The sequence below is a fragment of the Ustilago hordei genome, assembly GCF_900519145.1.
Source record: "Ustilago hordei strain Uho2 genome assembly, contig: UHO2_contig_18, whole genome shotgun sequence".
NCBI lineage: Eukaryota > Fungi > Basidiomycota > Ustilaginomycetes > Ustilaginales > Ustilaginaceae > Ustilago > Ustilago hordei.
Window position 1 is genome coordinate 484967 of NW_024545264.1, and position 21632 is coordinate 506598.

The 21632-nt window shown below is 53.5% G+C and overlaps 7 protein-coding genes across 7 annotated transcripts; 3 read left to right on the forward strand and 4 right to left on the reverse strand.

Annotated features, from left to right (window-relative positions):
• Positions 1-796: 796 nt before the first annotated feature.
• On the forward strand, positions 797-2632 carry UHO2_06416 (uncharacterized protein; the record flags this gene model as incomplete). Its single annotated transcript, XM_041556424.1, has 1 exon — positions 797-2632. The coding sequence occupies one exon, from the start codon at positions 797-799 to the stop codon at positions 2630-2632; it is 1836 nt and encodes a 611-aa protein (XP_041412358.1).
• A 554-nt stretch (positions 2633-3186) lies between these two features.
• On the reverse strand, positions 3187-3609 carry UHO2_06417 (uncharacterized protein; the record flags this gene model as incomplete). The annotated part of the gene is made up of 1 exon (XM_041556425.1): positions 3187-3609. The coding sequence occupies one exon, from the start codon at positions 3607-3609 to the stop codon at positions 3187-3189; it is 423 nt and encodes a 140-aa protein (XP_041412359.1).
• Positions 3610-4377: 768 nt separating this feature from the next.
• Positions 4378-5921, forward strand: UHO2_06418 (uncharacterized protein; the record flags this gene model as incomplete). Its single annotated transcript, XM_041556426.1, has 2 exons — positions 4378-5016; positions 5376-5921. 2 exons carry the CDS (start codon positions 4378-4380, stop codon positions 5919-5921), a joined length of 1185 nt encoding a protein of 394 aa, XP_041412360.1.
• Positions 5922-6174: 253 nt separating this feature from the next.
• UHO2_06419 (uncharacterized protein) lies at positions 6175-8007 on the reverse strand (the record flags this gene model as incomplete). Its single annotated transcript, XM_041556427.1, has 1 exon — positions 6175-8007. The coding sequence occupies one exon, from the start codon at positions 8005-8007 to the stop codon at positions 6175-6177; it is 1833 nt and encodes a 610-aa protein (XP_041412361.1).
• A 2000-nt stretch (positions 8008-10007) lies between these two features.
• Positions 10008-13394, reverse strand: UHO2_06420 (uncharacterized protein; the record flags this gene model as incomplete). The annotated part of the gene is made up of 1 exon (XM_041556428.1): positions 10008-13394. One exon carries the CDS (start codon positions 13392-13394, stop codon positions 10008-10010), a length of 3387 nt encoding a protein of 1128 aa, XP_041412362.1.
• Positions 13395-14659: 1265 nt separating this feature from the next.
• Positions 14660-18235, reverse strand: UHO2_06421 (uncharacterized protein; the record flags this gene model as incomplete). Its single annotated transcript, XM_041556429.1, has 1 exon — positions 14660-18235. The coding sequence occupies one exon, from the start codon at positions 18233-18235 to the stop codon at positions 14660-14662; it is 3576 nt and encodes a 1191-aa protein (XP_041412363.1).
• Positions 18236-19461: 1226 nt separating this feature from the next.
• On the forward strand, positions 19462-20121 carry UHO2_06422 (putative QCR9 - ubiquinol--cytochrome-c reductase subunit 9; the record flags this gene model as incomplete). The annotated part of the gene is made up of 4 exons (XM_041556430.1): positions 19462-19514; positions 19749-19836; positions 19979-20005; positions 20101-20121. The coding sequence occupies 4 exons, from the start codon at positions 19462-19464 to the stop codon at positions 20119-20121; spliced, it is 189 nt and encodes a 62-aa protein (XP_041412364.1).
• Between the last annotated feature and the right edge of the window lie 1511 nt (positions 20122-21632).

Consider the following 21632-nt stretch of genomic DNA (forward strand, 5'->3'; position numbering starts at 1 on the left):
CAGCGTTTGATATCTCAGTGACTTTGCTCGGACACAATCTCGGGAAAAGGACGGTTAATTGAGCTGGGAGAGGCTCGAGAAGGTTGCCGAAATGAAAGCGGAGAGGCTCTTGCGCAAGTGGCGGTGGGGTTGGTGGTTGGTGGCACAAGTTGACAACTGCAATACAGAAGAGTCGAGTTACGAGGTTCCTACTGTGACGTGGTGTGCGTGTCGGCGGCTGGGTGTCTAAGTTGGTTTTCCGATGAGATTCAGCTCGTCGGTGCTGTAGCAGGCTGTCTTTGGTGATGCAGAAGCGATCAGAACGGAGGGTGCGTTGATGAGATGTGACACAGCTGAATGTTTAGGCCCCGGCTGAGATGATGTTTAGGTCAACCAAAGTGACGCCGTACGTGATCTGATCGTTCTTTCATCATAAAGCCTCTACGGTGGTATTTGCAAGGCGTTGGCATTTGACCTGAGATTCAGTCTCCCATGCGCAGGGATAGATTAATGCAACACACAGACGTCAACTTTACCTTAGGGAAGGGGGACCAGCATATAACACGACCCCCTTCCAACGTCCGTGTCCTCTTCCCTCCTCCCATACGGCTATTCCATCTGCAGCTGGCACTTAGAGCAATTTCTGCCGAAGATGCGCATTCCAAAGGCCCTGGCGGCCTCATCCTACCTCACTCTCCTTTTTCTCACACTATCGACGGCCAATGCTGCCCCGGCGGTAAGCAACACAGACCAAACCCCTGGAGGGTTGCGAGGGATGATAGTAAGTTTTCTCAAAAGATGTTTGATGACTGATATGATGGGCGGTGGTGGACTGGGGTCTATGCTAGGCGGGGGGCTGATGGGCGGTGGTAGTGGTGGTGGTGGTAGTCCCTTAATGGGTATGCTAGGTGGTGGTGCAGGAGGGGGTGGTTTGCCCGGATTGCCTGGTTTGGGTGGACTCATGGGGGGTAGTGGTGGCACTGCTTCTGGTAGTGATGGTAGTCTTGCTAGCCCTGGTGAGGCTGCAGGAAGTCTTGGTGGTGAGAGTAGCACGGGAAGTGCTGGTGGTGAGAGTAGTACGGGCAGTGCTGGTGGAGCAGGTGGTGTCGGTGGCTCAGGCGGAGCAGATTCTGCTCTTGGGGGATCTTTAAGCCCAGGTGATGCTAGTGGTGCTGGAGGATTGGGCGGAGCCGGCGGTGTCGGTGGCTCTGGCACGAGCGCAGGAAGTTCAGGTAGTGCTGGCGCTGCAGGAAGCCCCGGAGGAGTCGGAAGCTTAGGTAGTGCTAGCGGAGCAGGTGGTGCAGGTGGTGCAGGTGGTGCTGGTGGCGCTGGTGGTGCTGGAGGAGGAGGAGGAGGGGGAGAAACTAGCACTGGCGCTGCTTCAACCCCTTACCTGCCCGGAAGTTCGACTTCAGGTACAGGCAGCACTAGCACAGCCGTCGACACAGGACCGGCTGACACTAGTGCTGCGAGCTCAGGCACTTCTGCAGACGGAAGCACAGGCTCGAGCACTCTGTCCAGCAGGGGAGAAACAACACCTGCTCGACGTCGCAAACGCAAACGCTCACCGCTCATGATGGGTATGAGCGGTATGGGAGGGATGCCCAGCCTTGGCGGTTTGGGTGGAATACCCAGCCTCGGCGGCATGGGTGGACTTGGTTCCATGATGGGTGGTGGCGGAAGCGGTGGCTCCTCCTCCCCTTCCTTCTCCCCTTCCTCCTCCTCTTCCGGCGGCTGTCCCCCACTCTACTTGATCTTCGCACGAGGCACCGCGGAAATGCAAGGAACCTTTGGCATCGTCGGCAAACCCCTCTGCAACGGCCTCCAACAAGCCGTGCCGGGCACACAATGCTACGACACAGTGTACACTTCCAGTGCCGAATACATGGTCTCTCCTGGAGTCGGAGCCAACACGGCTTCTCAATACATGGCTTCCATCTCCTCCCGTTGCCCCTCAACCAAGTTCGTCCTGGGCGGTTACAGTAAAGGTGCAATGGTAGTGCACAAGATCCAAGGGCGCAATGTGGTTGGGGCGGTAACTTTTGGTGATCCCTTAAAGACGCAGCCGGTCCCGACGACGAAGAATTGGAAGATGTACTGTCATGTGGGTGATCCGGTGTGCATGAACGGGTTCAATATGATGGCTCATTTGACGTATAACATGCAAAATGTGCCGGAGGCGGTACAGTTTTTGGTGCAGGCTTATAGGCAGTGTGGAAGCACAAGTGAAAGCACAAGTGGAAACACAAGTGGAAGCACAAGTGAAATCACGAGTGGAAGCACAAGTGGAAGCACGAGCGGCGGTATGAATGGTCTTGGGTCGATGTTGGGCGGAGGACCAGGAGGAATGGGCGGACTGGGATCAATGTTGGGCGGAGGAGGCATGGGCGGTTTGGGTAAGATGTTAGGCGAAGGAGGTATGAGTCCTTTCGGTATCAGGAAGCGATCTTCCCATTCGCCTTCTCTGCCTGCACCTCACAATCCTTCCCACAAGGCCAAGTCTGGATCTGGTCCCAAGAGACACGGCCATCACAAACACGGCCACAAGCACAGCCATCATCACAAACATGGCCACAAGCACAGCCATCATCACCAACATGGCCACAAGCACAGCCATCATCGCATTCATTCCAAGAAAGCTCCTTCTCACTAGCCACATCTACACTCGATGATCTCGATGCTTGCTCCGATCTTGTTTCTGACTCTCATTCATGTTGTAGTGTAGCTGTACGCTGGCACGTGCACTGTATGCTCTCGAAATCGAACAGTTCATTGCTTGAGTCTAGTTCTGGCTGAAAGAAAGATGCATTGCGAGAGAGAAAAGGGGTAACATATCGAATGCGCGACAAGGCAAATGGGAAGGGCGTAGAAAAGAGAGGCTATGAGCAGGAAAAGAGCGGCGAGCTGAAATATGTACAAGTGAAAGAGGGGAAGGGAAATATATATATATATAGTCCGTTGTCGAGTCGATCGATGGGTGCAAAATCGGCTGGGATAGGTTGATGGGAAGCTGGATTGACCAACATGACAAAGTCGATGATGCTTTGCAAGCGCCTGCTTCGTGTACACTGCCTTTCAATCAAGTAACGGCGGCATGAACAAGAGCAATGGATGGCTTGACATGGCGACTGAAGCTGCTGCTGGCAAGTTTGCTGTGCTTGAAGGATTCCCGCCGAATTCGAGGCTGAGATGCTTTCGCGTGCTCGCTCAAAGAAGAACTGCAGCCGCAGCGATAACCGCAACACACATGAAGGTAGCCGAAGCAGCGGCACCCGAAACAAGGTGTGTATCGCTCAACAAGGACAATGCACCGCTCGACGAACCCATACCGGAGCCTTGGTTCAAAGGGTTACCTCCACCAGTGTTGGAGTTGTTGCCGTAGCCTGGGATGGTAGTCAAGATGGTTCCTCGCGAGACGGTGGGTGATGGCAGAGCCGGAGAAGGTGGTGGGTTGTAGCCGGAGATGATCTGGACACCAGTGTATGTAGTTGCGACACCGCCACCACCACCAGCAGCTGCTTGACGCTTTTCGAGAGGGGCAGGCGAAGGTTCGGCCTGGCTGGCGGATGCAACAGCGATAAAGGAGAGGACGAGCGCCATTAGGGCGAGTGCGAAATTTGTCGATCGCATCGTAGCGTGTGTTCGTGTGTGCGTGTGTTCGTGTGTTCGCGGCAAACGATAGGGCGTGGAGATGATGGTGGTGGACAGCAAGCTTGGTGTCAGCGATATTGGTCAAGATGCCAAGCCAAACAGTTTGAATTCGAATCAGCAACTGTTCCTGCCAGCGTGTGTGTGTGCGATCTTAGACTGTTCTTGTGCCGAAGACGCGCTTTCTCCGCTTCGCCGCTTCGCCGCTTCGCCGCTTCTCCGCTTCTCCGGCGCAGCATTTCACTTTTGTCTCCTGAACATCATTTGAAATTTCAAATCAACCAGAGCAAATTAATTTAACGTCAACATCCGTCGATCCCTTTTTTGTTTTTTTCTTCCCCAAATTTAGTTGCTGTAACTTCTTGGCGATCTTACAACCCTTCCCCCCTTTTTTGGAGAAAACAATTCAGTCGGCCGAGAAAGAACGATGGACATTTCAGGAAGAAATTTGTGTTCGCCTTGTCGGTCATGGAGCAATACTCACTCCAATTCTTGCCTTGTTTCTTGTCTTGCAACATCGCAGACCTACAGCAAGTCCTCCTTCTATATCCCTTCGACGGCTGTTACATGGCTCATCTACGACTGGCCACCACCAGCAACTCACGCATTTCCATCTTCACACCTCGCACATCGGCGTCTCTTTTCCAACTCACACTTAGCATCATACGAGTAGCAACTCCAGCTAGAGCATCCTTCCTCTCGCTTCGAACTTTTGCTACCACCCCTAGTCTAGCAGCAAAATCCCGCAAGATGCCTCCCAAGAAGCAAGCCGTCGTCGAGAAGATCCGTCTGGGTCGTCCCTCGAATAACCTCAAGATGGGTATTGTTGGTTTGCCCAACGTCGGCAAGTCGTCGCTTTTCAACGTCATTGCCAAGTGCGATTTGGGCAAATCCGCCAATTTCCCCTACGCTACTATCGAGCCTGAAGAGGCTCGAGTTCCTGTCCCCGATGACAGGTTCACTTGGTTGGTGCAGCAGTACAAACCCAAGTCTGAGGTTCCTGCCTTTTTGACTTGCATTGATATCGCTGGTTTGACAGCAGGTGCGAGTACAGGTGCCGGTTTGGGTAACGCTTTCTTGAGCAACGTCAGGAGTGTCGATGGTATCTTTCAGGTGGTTAGGGCTTTCGATGATGCAGAGGTTATTCACGTCGAGGGTGACGTCAACCCTATCAGGGATATGGAGATTATCTCGACCGAGTTGAGGTTGAAGGACATCGACTGGATCGAGAAGGCCCTTGACAACTCGAAGAAGAACGCCAGGAGTGCCGGTAACGTCAGCTTGGAAGACAAGAAGAGGAAGGAAGAGGTTGCTATCATCGAGAAAATCTTGAAGTATGTTCAGGAGGACAACAAGGATATTCGAAAGGGCGACTGGAACAACAACGAGGTAAGTTGCCGTACTTCAACATTGCAACTTTCACTGCTGCTGCTGCTGCTCTCGCTGCGGAATGCATCGATGATTCCTCAAGGCGATTGGCAGGCAACTCCAAATGATGATAAAGAGTGCGCATTGAGACACTCGAAATTCTAATAACCCAGCTCGTCGATGGCCCATCAAGCCAATATGAGATAATTAGTATTCAACTGATCCTTCCAATAATCTTCAAGCAACGCAACCAATACCATCGCAGCATCAGCAACGCATAGCAGTAGTAGTAACAGGCGAAAGTTTACGTGACAAAAGTACAGCCATTACTCACACTTGGCCCTTTTCCTCTCCTATTGCAATCTGCTTGGCGCTCGCAGGTCGAAGTCATCAACAACCTTCAATTGCTCACCGCCAAACCGGTCATCTACCTCGTCAACCTCTCCGAACGTGACTACGTCCGCAAGAAGAACAAGTGGCTCCCCAAGATCAAGCAGTGGATTGACGAGAACAACCCTGGTGATCTCCTGATTCCCTTCTCCGTTGCTCTCGAAGAGCGTCTCCTTGCACTTGGCTCTCCTGAAGCAGAGGCAGCAGAACTCGCCACGCTCGGAGACAACATTACCGGTGCTCTTGGTAAGATCACCAAGGCTGGTTACGACGGTCTCGATTTGGTCCGATACTTTACTGCCGGCCCGGATGAGGTGCGAGCTTGGACTTTCAGGAAAGGGTTGAAGGCTCCCGAGGCTGCCGGTATCATTCATACCGATTTCCAGAAGAAGTTTGTCTGCGGTGAGGTCTTCGGCATCGACGACATCAAGGAACACGCAAGTGAGACTGGTGTCAAGGCAGCCGGTAAATACAAGCAGATCGGGAGGGAATACAAGGTGCAAGATGGTGATATCTGCTACTGGAAGCACGGTTAATTCGCTCGATACAGCTGAGATTGTTATGTTGCAATACATGGCACGATATATATCCCATTCCGCAACACTGCCTGGTCGTTTGTGATTGCTGCTGCCCTCGACGTTGAAGCGAACAGACGCTTGATATCACACCACTCAGGCACCAGATTGTTTTCAAACATAGATCTTGATTGAAACTGCAACTACACCGTCTACGGAGCGTCTAAAGAAAGCGAAACAAAAAAAAGAGCGCGGAAGAAGGAGGACGGGTTGTCTAGGGAAGACGCTTCAACATCTCCTCAAAGTTAGGAGTACCTGCACCCGTGACTGCATCCCAACCTTGCTTAGCAGGGAAACCAGTAGTGTTGCAACCGTTACTGCTGCCCTCAGTGATATCCTTCAACGCAGGAGTACCCAACCACTTGCTGTAGATGAGAGGGTTGATGAAGCCCAAGCTGCTCTTTCCTTGACTGATCCTGTTGTCGTTCAACAGCGCAAGAACCGAGGCGAAAGTAGGAGCGGAAGCAGAAGTGCCGTAGATAAGATAGTTCTTACCACCGACCTTGATGACGTAGCGGGAACCCTGGGCTGCAACGTCGGGGTATCCACGACCTTGGTTGTTGTAGAGACCCTTGTATTCTTGGTTGAGCGACTTGATGTAGTCTTTGACGACTTTGTCTTGGTAGGAGGGGCGCTTGAAGTAGTCGGAGAAACCAGCACCAGAGTAGAAGCCGCGAAGGTCGCCGTTTACAGCGATTTCAGGGCTGAAGTTCTGAGTAGCTCCCACCGCAGTAGCGTAAGGGCAAGAAGCGGGGAAAGCGGGGAGGAACTGACGAGTACCGTTCTTGTTGACAGCTCCGTTGCTAATGCACTTTCCATCATGTCCAATGCCCGAATCACCAGAAGAGTAGATGGTCGAAACACCACGAGCACCAAGAGCCATGATGTAGTTGCAAACCCTCTCGGCATAAGCGCGAGGGACCGTCTGCTCGTCATCACCGTACGAAGTGGAAAGGACCTTGGGGAGGTCTTGGTCCCCGAGCGAGAGGAGGTAGTTCATCTGAAGCTCGTAAGGCTCGTTGGTGTTGTTAACGGTGGCAGCGTCAGGTGTGAAGGGAGGCGAACCAGTGGTAGTGTAGTAGGTGAAAGGGATGGGGAAGATGAATCCACCAACAGTTTCAACATCCAGGTTAGCCTCGGATCCAGGATCGCTCTGATCGTTCAAGCCGTTGTTGATCGACTGAACGGTGAAGTTGTAACCTGCCGCGGCGGCATCAGAACGCTGCTCGCCGAGGTATCCGGAAAAGTCGGCAAAGTTTGCATACTCGCCAAGGAAACCACTGATGCCCACCTTGAACTTGTTGGCCGCCTTAGGAACGTAGTTGACCGTCTTGTAGAAGGTGCGGAGGCAAAGGGAGGTGACGCGACCAGGGTTGCAGGCGGCAGGGGTGCTGTCGCCGGCAGCTTTCTGAAGGTTGGAAACGAGGTTGGTGGCGACGTCAGGGAGCTCTTCGATCTGAACGCCGGCAATGCCCGAGGCATGAGGCTTAGGGTCTGTGAACAAGGTGAGAGGTCCGACGTAGTCAAGATGCTCAGAGACGCTGCGAGGGACAGAGTAAGTCTCGGCGCGGACAGCGAGAGTACCAGATCGCTTGTGCTCGTAAACACCAAGGTCGGCGTTGAGAAGCTGGCGAGCCTTCCAGACGGGGACGTGGACGGTGAAGGTGTCTCCCGAGAAGGAGCGCTTGGCGAGGTTCTCGTCGACCTCTACACCAGCATCACGAAGCCAGAGCTCGACCTCCTCAACGGTGCGCTTTTCAGGCTGGAGGTAAGACGAGACTTGCTCGGCGGAAAGGTGTCGGCCGTAGAGAGCAGAGTCAGGGTTGGAAGTCTCGTGGAGCTTAGCCTGCAAGCCAGAGACGGCGGACTGACGAAGAGCGAAGCGCAGAGGGACAACGGTCTCGGAGTCGGCAGTGGAACGACGCACCCAAGTCGAGGGAAGAGGTACAGATTCCTTGACTACAAAGGGAGATGCAACTGGGGAAGACTCAGCCATCAAGGCGAGCGAGAGGAGGGCAACCAGTGCCTTGTAAGTGACCACCTTCATGATGATGGTGAGCAAAAAAAATGGCTAAAGGGCAGAAGTGGATGACCTTCTAGTGAGAGTGAATGGAGTCCAGAATAGGCAAGAGTGGTGTGCCAGGAGGATGTTGAAGGAAGAGGGGTTAGGGAGGAGGATCGACGGGTGTGTTATATCAACTTGTTTGGAGTGTCGAGGAAGGAGGGACATTGTTCATACGTGTGGTGCACATCTTCCCCGCTTCTACCGCTTCTACCCACTCATCGATCGGTGCGAAGAAGAGATAGCTGTGCAGAGCTAAACTACGGCCAAGGACCAAATAGATTTAGCTTGTGGTTGTCGAAGATCTACATGGCGAAGGACATTGCCGTTGATTGATAATGATGTGCGGCAGAGTTAGATACGGAAGAGGGTGGGCCGAACCGCTTGAGATCAGAGCGCGAGGTATGGCTATAGCTCCATCATCATGCTTCTTCGCGCAAAGGCGAGCTAGAACCTTGGCGACACAAGCAACAGTGGAAGGCTTGACACTAGAACAGGGGTGTTCGAGATGAAGAGAAGGTTTGAGACGCGGATCAGGGTCTTCCTTGATGCTCGTTTAGCGAGCTCGATAGCGTCGTCTGACTTCCAAAGCTTCTCCGTTCTTCTGTTTAGCCGCACTCGAGCTTGGATCTTTGGTGCTTTGTGCTGCTAACCCCTTTGATGGGCGACATTGCGAAGGCTCTGAGCGTCACGTCAAACGCTAGTTCTGCTGACTTGTCATTGATGCAGAGTCGAACCGTTCATACAATGGCATGAACCTATGGGGTAATGCATTGATCAAGTCATAGCCGTAGCAGCTAGATGATTGGATGGATTACAGTATCAACAACACAACACAACAACGTCTGCGCGGCATGACAGAATACATACATGAGCCCGCTGCACTCGTTGCGATCTTGTCTCTCCAATCGGCATCAAAGATGAGATAGTTACAGTCCGGAGCATCGTCTGCCGCTGCATCGGTACTCGGCCACCTCTGGCTCTCGATAAAAGAAGTGGGGAGGCAAGGCCAAGAGGAGCGAGCCATTTTTAGCCGGTGGGTTGGTTACTTTAGAGCGACTCGCTTATGCGTCCAACAGGCACTGCTTGACACATCAGGCTGGCTTTGCATTCATGAATGCGGATGCAGTAATGGATGCAGTAATGGATGCAGTAATGGATGGATGGATGGGAAGGGTGCAGATCATCGAGATTGGTAGACCAAGAGTAAAGCGGAAGAATGTTAGGTCGACACGACTGACACCTCTGCTTTACGGCCTTGAGATCGGCATCGGATCTACAGAAGCATTCTGCGCCCTTTCGATGCGACCTTTCCTTTTTTTTTTCATTATTGCAAAAAGGATCATCGAAAAGGAAGCATAAAATGCGACCCCAAAATACAGGAGAAAAAGCAAGCCGTATCGGGCAAAAGTCTCAGATCGGCGGTCAGGATCGGAAATCGGCGCCCATTTTTCGAATTTGGATTGCATCGAAGCCTGTCAAAAAGTGCCACTCTATCACAACCGCTTTCGCTGTCTCAGCCGTTCCTCTCGTCGTGTCCTGCGATGATCAGTAGCAGACTCTAGCTGGATCTCGATAGGATAACAAACAACTGAGCGATATGCTTGCTCGATTGGGCGAGCCTAGTTCCAGCAAAAGCACAATAGGAGGATATGCAGCCCGGGCAAGCAGTTTCGGTGTCTACTCTGTTTGATTCTCCGATGCGCATTTACCCTGTCAACCGGAGAATCTTGCCTTCTTCATTAGTGGCAGCAACCACTTCTAGCTCTAGCATTGTCGCTTTGGCTTTGCTCGCAGCTTCTGCCACTACAACTAGCACTGCTGCAGCTTCTGCAAGCTCGACCTCAAGCGCTGCTGCAACATCCACTACATCCAGCAGCAATTCCACTTCTTCTGCCACCACCTCTTCCACCTCAACCAGCTCTACCACAACCTCATCAACCATAATTATCAGCGCCAGCACCTCCGCGTAGGAGTGGCGAGGATTAGATCATTCCAGCACGCCCGCTCTCAGGCATGCCCAGACTCGTCAATGTGCTCATTATCCCCTTCGGTTCCACAACCACCTTCTGCAGCACAATCCCTGGCTCTAGTGGCCACCATCTCACAGTGTGCTCTCCACTCACACCTCCGTTACTCTTTGCCTTGAGCTCAGTGGTGACCTTCCGAATGTTGGCACTGACAACCTTGCCCCAATCCGCTGAGTTTGTGCCGGGAGTGATGTTCTCCGGTACGGGCGTGACCTCTGTGCGCGAGGAAGGGTCGTTGTCGAGTTCAAGAACGTACTTGAGAGGTCGTTTGTCTCTGTAGTTCAGAATGGGAGCTAGCCAGCTTGTCACATTGAACGAGGTGGTTCCCTTGTCGCTGGCTTTGCTGGAGGAGGGTGGGATGAAGAAGTTGAATGCAAGCGAGGGACCCGCACCAACAGGGATGGAGTCGGCTGTGGGAGGGAGCACGGTGACTCCTGATCCGATCAAGCCGTAGTCGGGGAGCGTCTCGATGTAGGTAGGCGTTGCATTAGCGTCTCGAGCAGGCTCTTTGGTTGCGTGAGCAGCGAGCATCGAAACGGACTGATCAGCAGGAGAGCCGATGAAGGTGCCCTTCGACGCCGAATTGGCAGTGCAAGGATCAACAGTGAGACTGACAGTAACGTTGGTCAACGCTGACATGCCAACGTATTGTCCTGCAGCAATGCTTGTCGTGTTGATGTACACTTTGCCCGTCTGCATCCTCTCCATCACCGAGCTAACATCCGCACAATCATACTCTCCCAGCTTCGACCAGTCGACGTGCAGTGAGACCTCAAATTCGTCGTCCAAGTTTCCGCCGGCGTTAAAGCCGCCATTCTTCCGCTTCTGTAGGAACCTTGCTCCGTCTTGGAAAATGAAATCTCGTTGCTGGTGCTGCGAGCTTGAGTTGCCCATCGAAGACGGCAACGAGTCAAGAGTGGTAAGTCGCTGCTCGACACTCAGCCAGGTGACATTTGTAGTGGCGCTGAATGAGAAAGGATTCGAATCACCCGCACCGACCGAAACTCTTCTTGACTGGTCACCGTCGTACTTGCCCAAAACCCTCAAATTGGGGTCTGGGCAGTTGTATCCATCCTTGCAGTTGTACTGGTTATCGCCTGGCCAAGCACCCATGCTTCCATCCACGCTCACCCTCAAGTTGCTTCCGAGGGCAGTGTTTGGCCATTCCTCATCCTCCACCTGCATGAAGGCGAGAGGTTCGAGCATGTTCCGCATAGGCTGCTGCCAATATTGGCTTCCCATGTGTGGCTGAGACATCATGTGCTGCCATTTTCCCTTGCCGAGCGAGTGGTAGGCCTGGGTTAGTTCTTGGTCGTGCTTGAAGAGGGAGCGCGCCAGACGGGCCCAGTGGTTGGCAGAATTCTTCGACTGAGCGCCGGCGAGGTTGTTGCGTCCAACAGCGATGTGCATCTTGTTGAGGTTAGCGGAGGCGAGGGTGGGATATGCTACGAGCTGATAGAATGCATCCCAGTTCGGGCTCTTGTGGAAGTAGGGCATCAAGTCATCCTCCACGATCGAGACAAGCCGGTTCCAGTGAGAAAGAACAGATTCGGCTTCGGCATGGCTGACTACACTCCAGGTAGTCGAGTTGACCATCTCAGGCTTGATTCGAGAGTTGAGCCACGAATAGCCACGCACCACTTCAGCTATCTTGAGATGCTCCTTGTTGGCTCCCATGCCAAACGTTTTGGCAGCCCAAGTGTCGAGCCAAGTGGTAACGTTAGATGCGTGACGGAAGCCGGTGTTGTCGTAAGCCATGTTGAGAGTGAAGTGAATGGGAACTTCGACCGGCTTGAGATCGCCGACGTTGAGGATGAAAATCTCAGTCTGGTCGTTGAGGAAGGCAACGTTGAGCTGTTCCCAAGCATTGACGAGGTTGACTGTGTTGATCCACTTGTAGGAACGAGGATGACCGACGTAGTCTGCGTGATAGTAGAGACCAGCACCACCAGACCGAGTCTTCTTCTCTTCTTCAGTTGGGATACGACGAATGAAGCCAAAGTTGTCATCCGTCCACAGCAGCGTGATGTCATCGTCAACCTTGAGACCTTCGTTGTAGTAGCCCTGCACTTCGGTGTAGAGACAGATGATCATGGGGACAGTGACCTTGGATGCATTCTTGGCATCATCGTGAGGCAGAAGGCTCTTCTGTTTTGCCATAATGTTCTCAAGTAGCTCCATGTTGGCTCCGTCCAGTGCTTTGTCGCCGTTGCCACGCATGCTCATCGTGAACATGGTATCGAGACCTTGAGCACGTTCGACGCCGTACTCCCAGTAGGTGGTGATGTTGTCCGGATTTGTGGTGTAGTCCCAAGGACCTTGATACCACGTGTTCCACTCGGGTGTGTTACGTGCCATGGGTTCCTGGTGTGAAGTGCCAAAGACGATGCCCATTCGGTCAGCGAGGAGCTGGTTGGGACCAGCAGCGCCAGTTCCGTTGACACCCTTGCCTGGGAGATCTGGCAGACCGGCAACGGCGAAACTGTCGGACCACATCGCAGGCCAGATCAGGTTGGCCTTGAGTCCGAGCAGCAGCTCAAAGACGTGGGCGTACATCGCATCGTTGAAGGATTGCGGGGCATTCTCAGGTGGGAAAGGACCTTTGAAGTGGGTACGAGCCCAGTTGGTGAGTGCCGGTGCTTCATCGTTGAGGAATATACCACGATACTTGACCAAAGGTGGGCCGTGGGAGCACGAAGTTGAACCAAATGATCCTTGCTGACCCTCAGTGGAAGCATTGGAAGGAGAATAATAGACAGCATCGTGAGACCGAGTCGGGTTGACATCGGCAAACCACTTCCACGGGCTAACACCTAGCTCTTCACTCAAGGTGTACAGCGCATAAGCAGCACCACGTTTGTCAGAACCCAATAGCACGAGTCCCTGTGCACCCAGCAAAGTTGATGACCAGGATTCCCACTGGCCTCGCACCTTGTCTGCTTCTCTGCGCACATTGGTATCCATGGAAGCGAACTCGCGCATCAAGCTCGACCCATCGGTGCCTACCAATACCGTCCTCTCTTTGCCTTGTTGCTGTTGTGTTGACATCTTCATCGATGCAGCGGTGACGTTGCGGACCAGGACGTTGGAGGATGGGACCATCTGCATGAGGTCAGCTGCAAAGCTCAAAGCCGCATGGTGAACGACCTGTGCGTCATCGCGAGAGGTGAGGATTTCGGTGGTTTCCCCTGCCTGAGCAATGAGATAGCCTTTCGATCCATTGACCGAGCCAGAAGACGAGGTTTCAAGACAGATCGAGCTCGAAGCTGCGGTGTTTTTAGTGAGGGTAAAGGTGGCGGACAGACCCACCAGGAGCAGCGTCCATAGTGTGAGAGACGGCATCTTGTTCAACGTGCTTGTAGCTGCTCGCCCTGGCGGAGATGTTGAGTCTGACAGCCAGAAGCTGAGCCGAGTAGCTGGCTAGGAGGAGTTGGAGTTTGGTTTAGGTTCAACCTCACGAATGCTGGAGGTCAAGTGAGCCATTATATACCGTCTCAGCTGAAGTCTATGACACTTTGACACATGGAGCAGGGCGGAAGAGGTTGTCGACGTAGCAAAACAGCCAGCGACTTTTGTGTGGCAGGACCGGCGAACTAGTGGCTCGAGAGGTCAAGGCGGAGCCCCAGACGCTAGTCTGCCAAGACCACAGCCTGACCTTGCACTGACAGAAGCACGCAGCTGCGATCGAAGCAGCCCGATCCGATGGTAACACTGTTGGGCCCTTTCAATGATCGCTGCTTAGCCAGCGACCGGTGACTTGGTTCATTATGCACCATGCGACATAGACAAGCAGTGTCGAAGCAGTCACAGCAAAGAGGAGCCGTTCAGGAGGCACGAATCGGACCGTAATATGCCGTAAAGCACATGACGTTGAGTCGCTCCTACAAACTTAGCGAAGCGCCAGCCGACGGAGTGAGCTCGGTCAACTCTCAAAACAAGGTGAAGAACAATCGAGCCGTCGTTTGCCGAGGTTACGGTGAGAGCCATCATCACCGCTGAAGAAGAAGAAGCTAAGGAAATCGCCGAGGTAGCCGCTAGCCCAGGATGGAGAGGAGCTTAGATCTCCGGTTCTCGAATTAGCTCTCCAATCGAGTGCTTTGTGTGTCAGAGTGCAGGAAAACGGCGCCCAAGTTGTATGCTTCTCGAAGCCAGAAAGCCGTCAAAGTGGGGATTGCTCCAAAAGAAGCGCCGAGTTTTGACATTCTACCCCGCACTCTGACAGCGCCGCTGTTGACCGGCGACCCCGGTTTGCTGCTTCGCCTACTTTGTACTTGATAGATATAAGCGATGGATATAAGCGAGCCCTCGCTTCGCATCCTTAGCACTTCTTATTCCCGCAGGTCTCATCACTTTTTCGGACGCCGATGTTTACAGTTTGTAGGAGATACCGTAGATTGCAACATAAAAACAAAGCATAAAGCATAGCTGTAAAGTTCCTTACAGGTAGCTGCGGTTGTAGGGGAATGTTGGAGGAAGCATCAAATGTATTCGATATTCGACAAGTTTAGCTCAGGAACGTAAAGCTCCACTGCCAATCAGATGGACCTGGATGAACTGAGGAGAAAGAGATGCTTCGGGAGGCTCAACAATGCCGCGCTGATGCACATTCAGCGGATCCTCTGTCGCTCGTTCGCGAAAACTACTCGTCTCGTGCCGGTGTCGGCGCCGAGATCTTCGTAGCTTCGTCGCGGGATTCCATTATCTATGCTTGATGCCGGTGCATTCAGGTGATGCGGATGCTGTTGCTGCTGCTGTTGGCTATAGCCGTAAGCTTGCTGTTGGGAGTAGGCGTCATGGGGCGAGGCTCGCGGCGGCGAAGAGGCGTATCCAGGGTGCTGCTGCTGGTGCTGCTGGTGCTGCTTGGCATACAGTGATTGCTGCGTATAAGAGTCAGTTTTCGGCGGCACTGGCATAGATGTGCGACGGACGTTGTATTTTCTAGGATCGCCTCTGACACCGGCATTCTTCTCTGCAGATGCGCTGGCGTCAATCCTGGTGGTGCCACTGCCATAGTGTCGCGCGGAACACTGGTGACAGCCGCAGACATCGGAGTGCGGGGGCTCCATAGGTCGCCCACCAACAGGAAGGGTGCCAGCTTGCCTGCCGTCTCTCACGAGGCCACCAAACTCGTCAATGCCACCGCTGGCGGCAGATGCTGCAGAAGAGATGGCGCTATTGCGAGAAAGGCCGCCTCCAGAGTTTGAGCTAGCAGGGAGGCTATCGTGGTAACGCCTGTTCGAGTTGACATCCTGAGCATAGGCGGCTGGACCAGATATCTGATAGCGCGAGGCGATCTCCGGAACGCGACCTCGTGCTCCGCCAAGGGATGGAAGTGAGAGATTGGGATCCATGGTTGCCCTTCGCGCGGCGCGCTCCTTCTCGAGCACATTGAGCTCTCGCTGCTCGCGTTCCAGATCCTTCTCAGCTTGGTAGCGGGCCTTCATACGGGCCACAAAGCTCCGCTCAGATGCCGTGGTGTCTGTGCTGAGCGAGCGAGTAACGCCTGTAGCAGAGAGGCGAGTCGAGCCGACAGCAGGTGCGTAGCGATCGAGGTCATGAGCATCGGCGCCAGACGAGCGCGGGTAGCCAAGGCCTACCTGAAAGCTTGTGCCTCGGTCGCTTGCACTTACATCGCTCACCTTGGAGCGTGAGGGGCCGTCATTGTTGTACGAAGAGGAAGCGGTGGAGCCGGAGGAAATGCCGGACGTTGGACGCGAGGAGCTCAGCTCCATTGTGGCAGACATGGGTGTTGGTGAGGCCGAAGCCTCTTCCTCTCGCTCGAGCTGCCTCATACGCTCACGCTCACGCTCACGCTCACGCTCACGCTCACGCTCCCAGAGGCTGATTTTGAGGGCGTTGGCCTGGTCAGTACCTTGGACGCCACTCTGCTGACTGGCAGAGCTGTAGACGGTCTCAGAGCGGTCGAGCTGACTACCTTGACCGTTGTTAGGGACACTGTCGCGATCGAACCGAGTAGCTGTCGGCAAAGTGAGAGGCTTATTGGCCTGCTCGCGATACTGCTCAAGAGCACGCTGGGCAGGTCGCATGGTGGGAGAGGTGACGAGCTTGGTAGGCTCAAGGTCAAAAGCACTGCTTGTAGGCTGGACGTTGCGGTAGTCAAGGATGGCTGCATCCTTTGAAGATGTCTGCTGCAACTTGCTATTGCTGTTGTTGCCGTTACGGTCGCCTTGCATTGGAGGCACTGATTCGCTGTCATCAGGTGTACGGGGGACACGACTGCCATCTTCCGAACCCTGGGCGCTGTTGCTTGCGCTCAGGCTGGGGGCAGCATCCGATTCTTCGCGAGGCACAGAGAGCTTGTCGACAATGCTTCCTTCCTGCGCAGACGAATCGGTAGGGTTGCGGTCATGGGTCAAAGGCGCAAGGGGTGAGATGGACGAGGAAGAAGATGAGACAGGAGCATCTTGCCATGTCTGTGGCTGCACGGCCATTGACTTCATAGTCGATCCGGTGGGCGCACGGACTAGCCGTACACTGTTGGGCGCACCAAGAAGACCCGAAGATGGAGGCTTTGGGGTGTCAAGATCAGGACGAGGAGTCTTGTCGGTGGCTACGCTATGAATGGATGCAGCATCGCTATCGACAGTGCGCAAAGTGGACAGAGAGGCAGCGGCAGAGGGTGCCGAAGCAGGCGCGGGCGGCTGTGTTCTAGAGGTAGAGTTGGATCGCGATGGCGCCTGAGGCTGCTGCTGTAAAAAGGTGGAGCTGTGCGCAGAAGTTGCTGGAGGTGTTGCTAGGCCATTGGCTTTGTCAGCGCTGCTGGTGGTGGAGAGGTTGCTGTTCGTGGGGGCTGACGGAAAGGATTGGCGATTATTAGTGATCCTGCTGAGGTTGCTGTTGATGCTGCTGCTGCGACCAAGGTTGGCGTAGGTGGTTGTGGGAGGAACAAGTGGTGAAGGTGGGCGCCAACCCATCTCCTGCGCGCGGAGGATGGTTTGCGTATCTTGGTTGATTTTGGCATTGATCTGGGCTTGAGCGGCAACCTGCGCCTCGACCTGAGCGGCGAGGGTTGCAAGATACTCGGCTTGACCGTGCTGAGCTTGGTCGAATTGGGATGCTTGAAGAGCAGGCATGAACTCGGACGAGGTGAAGCAAAGAAGTTCATTGAGACGGCCGACGTGCGGACCGACTCTGCGTACTGACTCGCAGTGACGCTTGAACTCGACGTCAGCGAGACCACCAAGGGTGCTTGCGACGAGCAGAGAAGAGACGTGGCTCTTGGCAGCCATGGAGGCAGCATGTGCGTTCTTGGCGCGGCTGATGTCGTTGGTGAGCGCCTGGACGGTAGCAATATACTTGTCGTGAGATTCAAGCGCCTTGTTGGCGGTAGCCTTTTTGACGTTCTTCTCGTGGGCAGCGTTGGCTTTCTTGATCTTTGCATCAAGGTTCTGGACGAGCTCGTCGTGTGCACGTTGCTCCTTTGCTACTTTCTTGAAGTACTTGGCGCAGGCATCGTTGACAGCTTCGTATTCCTTCTGGACGTGTTTTGCATGGCGTGAAGAGACCTCAGCAAGGCCTTCGAACATGGCAGACGAGACTTGGAGGGTCTGAGTAGGCGTGTCGAGGACGATCTTGGTTCGTTCAAGCTCGGAAGCGCTCTTTGCGAGCTTCTTTTCGACCTTGGCCAAATGAGCGGAAAGATGGCAATACTCGTCGAGATTGACGAGAAGCGATTCGAGCGCTTTGAGCGATTTGTGCAAGTCAGATCGTTCGACGAGAATGGCGTCGTTGGCTGAGGGCTGAGCAGAAGGGGTGGGCAGAGGTTGGGCAAGCGGCGATGCAGCATTCGGGCTGGTGGCGAGACCTGGCGAGAGGGAACGAGTGGGAAGGTCAAAGTATTGCTGTTGAGCTGAAGGACTGTATGGCTGTGGAGAGGCACGAGCTGATCGGAGTATTGTCTGGGAAGACTGGGGCGAGAGCTGCCGTGAAGCATACTGGGATTGCTGTGATGTTTGGTGAGATGTTGGAGCGGCCAGAGAGGGCGGCAAGAGCAAGTTGGCAGGAGCATCGTAGCTCGTCGATGTTGCACGGGGTGTGCTTGGCACGGCGTATTGATTGGAAGAGATGCCAGAGCTATGGAACGAGTTGGCTGGACTGGTGCTGAGAGGCGCCGATGCGGGCTTCGAGTCTGCAACACCCATGAATCGCTGCACTTTCTTCATCTTTGCGATGGATGGATGCTTGGAGCGAGAGGGTAGTTTTACCTATAACGAGTTTAGGGGAGATTCGGAGAGGCTTGACGACGTCCTTTAGGATATTCGGTGATGGAGCGGGAGCTGTATCCGTTCAGGCTATAGATCGTGCAGCTATTGTCCGGCGTTGAGATGAGATGACCAGTGTATCAGGAAGAGTATGAGAAAGAGCGAGGTGGGGACCAGGAGGATAGGTGGGAGGAAGGATATGGTGGGAGGAAGGATATGGTGGTTTGCCTCTCAAATGAAGATGGTGGTCGATGGTGTGCAAGAGAAAAGGAGAGAGTCGAAGAGCAAGATGGAGGCACACTCGAAAAGTCAAAGGCACCCAAGCAGAGAAGAGAACCAGACGGAACAGCCGCATCGCTCAGTCATTTGGAATCGCTCATTGCGGTCTAGGCCATTGCAAACAAGCTCAGGCGTTACGCTTGGACTCTACTCTTCTCACGCCACCAGCCTGCTTTCTTATCATTCACAACCTGACGCAACGTGATAATGTGATACGTCAGAAGGATGACAACTCATTTTCGGACCATGCCGATGGATCAAGCCAAGAACGGCTCTTCCCGCTCTCTCGGCACGGCAAGAAGAGACGTGCTCACAATCATAGCAAAGGAAAGCACGACGGCCAAGATCACCTTCTACCTCCGAAACAGCATGGCAGCATGCAAAGAGACAGCAAAGATGCGCGACATGCAGCTGGCCCCTCTTTGCCTATATTGTGTTGCGAAAGGACAGAGCAGAGCAGAGAATCAGGGGCTCCTTCTGTCTCTCTCAAAAATGTGTGGGTGTGGGTGTGGGTGTGGGTGTGGGTGTGGGTGTGGGTGTGTTTTGTTTGCTGCTGCTGTTGGAGACCCTGCATCGCCATCACGGGGTTTACTGTCGTGCGAAAATCGAGAGGCAGAAGCAGGAGGCCCGACTGTTAGACCTTTGGAGGCTACATCAAGTTTGCGAAAAAGGGAATGGTCGGTTCCGAATTTCAACACATCCGCGAATTGTGGCCCGTGGCCCGTTGCGAGAAAGCTGGGATTTAAAATCGCAGCAAGAGCAAACCGTAGTCTCTCTCCAGCCTGAGCCTTGAGCCTTTGCGCTCGCCTAGAATTGCAGTTTCGAGTTGTCAACCTGGTCGTCGCCATCAAACTCGTTACTGCCTTCCTCCACGATCGTCAATCACGCCAACACACACGCTCCTCACAATGTCGCTGGCCAAGTCTGTCTACAACACTGTCTTCAAGCGTAACTCTGTTTAGTGAGTTTCACTTTTTCAGCTCATCAGATCAGCATCATCGCACCCTTCGACTCTCGAGCAGCAGGGTCCGAAAGCAGAGGATAGACTAGGATCTCGATATTCGCCTCCATCGCCACTGTTGCCCTGCTGCACTGGTCACAACCCGGCACAAACAGTTCTACTGACAACCTTGACATATCTTACTTACCATTCGCTCAACCCACCAACCTTTCACATCTACCTGCACTCCATCAGCGTCGGATCGATCTTCTTCGGTGCCTTCGCCTTCGGTATCGGCTACGACCTTGCCACCACAGCATGGTGGGACTCGCATAACAAGGGCGTAAGTTTCGACATCTCGACGTGATTTTGCAATTCATAAGCTGGCTTGCTGATCGTGCTTTGCTAATCCTAATCGTTTACTGACCTCTCTTTCTTGGTTTGTTGCTATCACTTTGATTGCATTTGCTCTTCAACGCCAACAGAAGCAGTGGAAGGATATCCGAGGAAAGGTAAGCATTCAACAATCTTGCGCTATGCAACACTTGGACATGCTGCTGATACTGACCGCAATTGCATCTGTCTCTCCCACACTCGAAACCAACAGTACCTCGAAGACTCCAAGTAAACGCCGACTCTCTTCGTTATCTTGATCGCTTCGAAACACATTTGACCTTTGCATGGTCCTATGTCGCATATCAACGCAATGCAAAATTTGAAAACGCAAACACTGTGTCGCTGTGATACTGGCACCGCCTAACTGCGAATCGATTAGAAAACGGATCGAAGGACATAAGGAGGATGTAAGAAGGATGTAAGAAGGATGTAAGAAGGATGTAAGAAGGATGTAAGAAGGACGTAAAAGGGACGAGCACAGATGAGAATGAGGGCGTCAGGAACGCAGCTTGATGGGTCGTTGATCGTGACGGAAGCAGGTGTTGGGGGATTAGAGCGGAGCTTGGCCGTGGGAAGGCGGAGAGGGTTACGGCAACTCTGTAGTGGAGATCGCGAACGCTCGAGCGGTACCGAAAGCTTGTTCGGCATCAGGACGGCCATGATCCTGATTCTTAGCCAACACTCGGCTATCGATCGGAAGTGTCCCGATTATGAATCACTCTCGGAGGGCTGCCAGGCATTGGCGTCAGTTTGGAAAGCTCCTCCTCGCTTGGACACGGACATCTGAAGCCGAACAAGCGTGAGAGAAAGCAGGATTGAGAATGAGTCCATAGCGACTCAGCCTGATCGGGTGTTCCGCACTGCCAAACCAACCGTATCCGAATCAAGACGTCTTTTGGAAGCAAGGCGTGGGAGGAACATCGGGATGAGCCGTCGGGAATGCCGGCGAGGTACTAGCGAGATTCAAGGTGATCTCTCGAGTTCCACACGCAAATAAGCTGTTGATATCGTGCCAGCCAGGTGTAAATCCGTGGTGATGTACAAGCATGCAAGGAAAAAGGGAAAAAAGGGGAAAAAAGGGGGAAAAAGGATCGATGCGACGAGTCAAAGTGCGTGGCAAAGTAGCCAGATGGCACTGCAGCTGGAGTAAACCGCGGATTTTGGATTGCTGCTGCTTGTCCAATTCCTCACTTTGAATCCCTTGCATTTGCCAATTCCTGTTGCTGCTTTACACTCGTGGCATTTGGGCAAGCGCCTTGAGCTACATTGACTCTAGCTACCTTGCTGACAGGAGAGAGTAAGGGATAAGTGCCCGGTCGAGGCGAGACTAGGAGTGTGAAGCAGTGATGCAGGCCAAGTGCAAGGCGTATGTGACACTTTCAAGATGTCACGTTGGATTGAATGATTCATGGATCGGAACCCAGCCGAACTGGACAGCCACAGACACTCACACTCACACTCACATTCACACTCACACTGAACATGAGACAGCTGCTACGCCTTCTTGGAGCTACAAAGTAAGCCAACATGCCAGCAAACCTTGAAACCCCTTGCTACCAATCCATAGCGGCTATTCCGACAAGAACCGGCTTGGATGGGATCCCCTACCAATTTGAGTCTAAGCTGTGAGTGAAATGGGCACAATCCTTGTCTTCTTCTCTTGGTCTCTTGCCTTCTCTTGGCCTTCACCATCATCTTGGTCTTCCACCATCATCTCGGTCGTCTTCTTCAACCACAGCACTC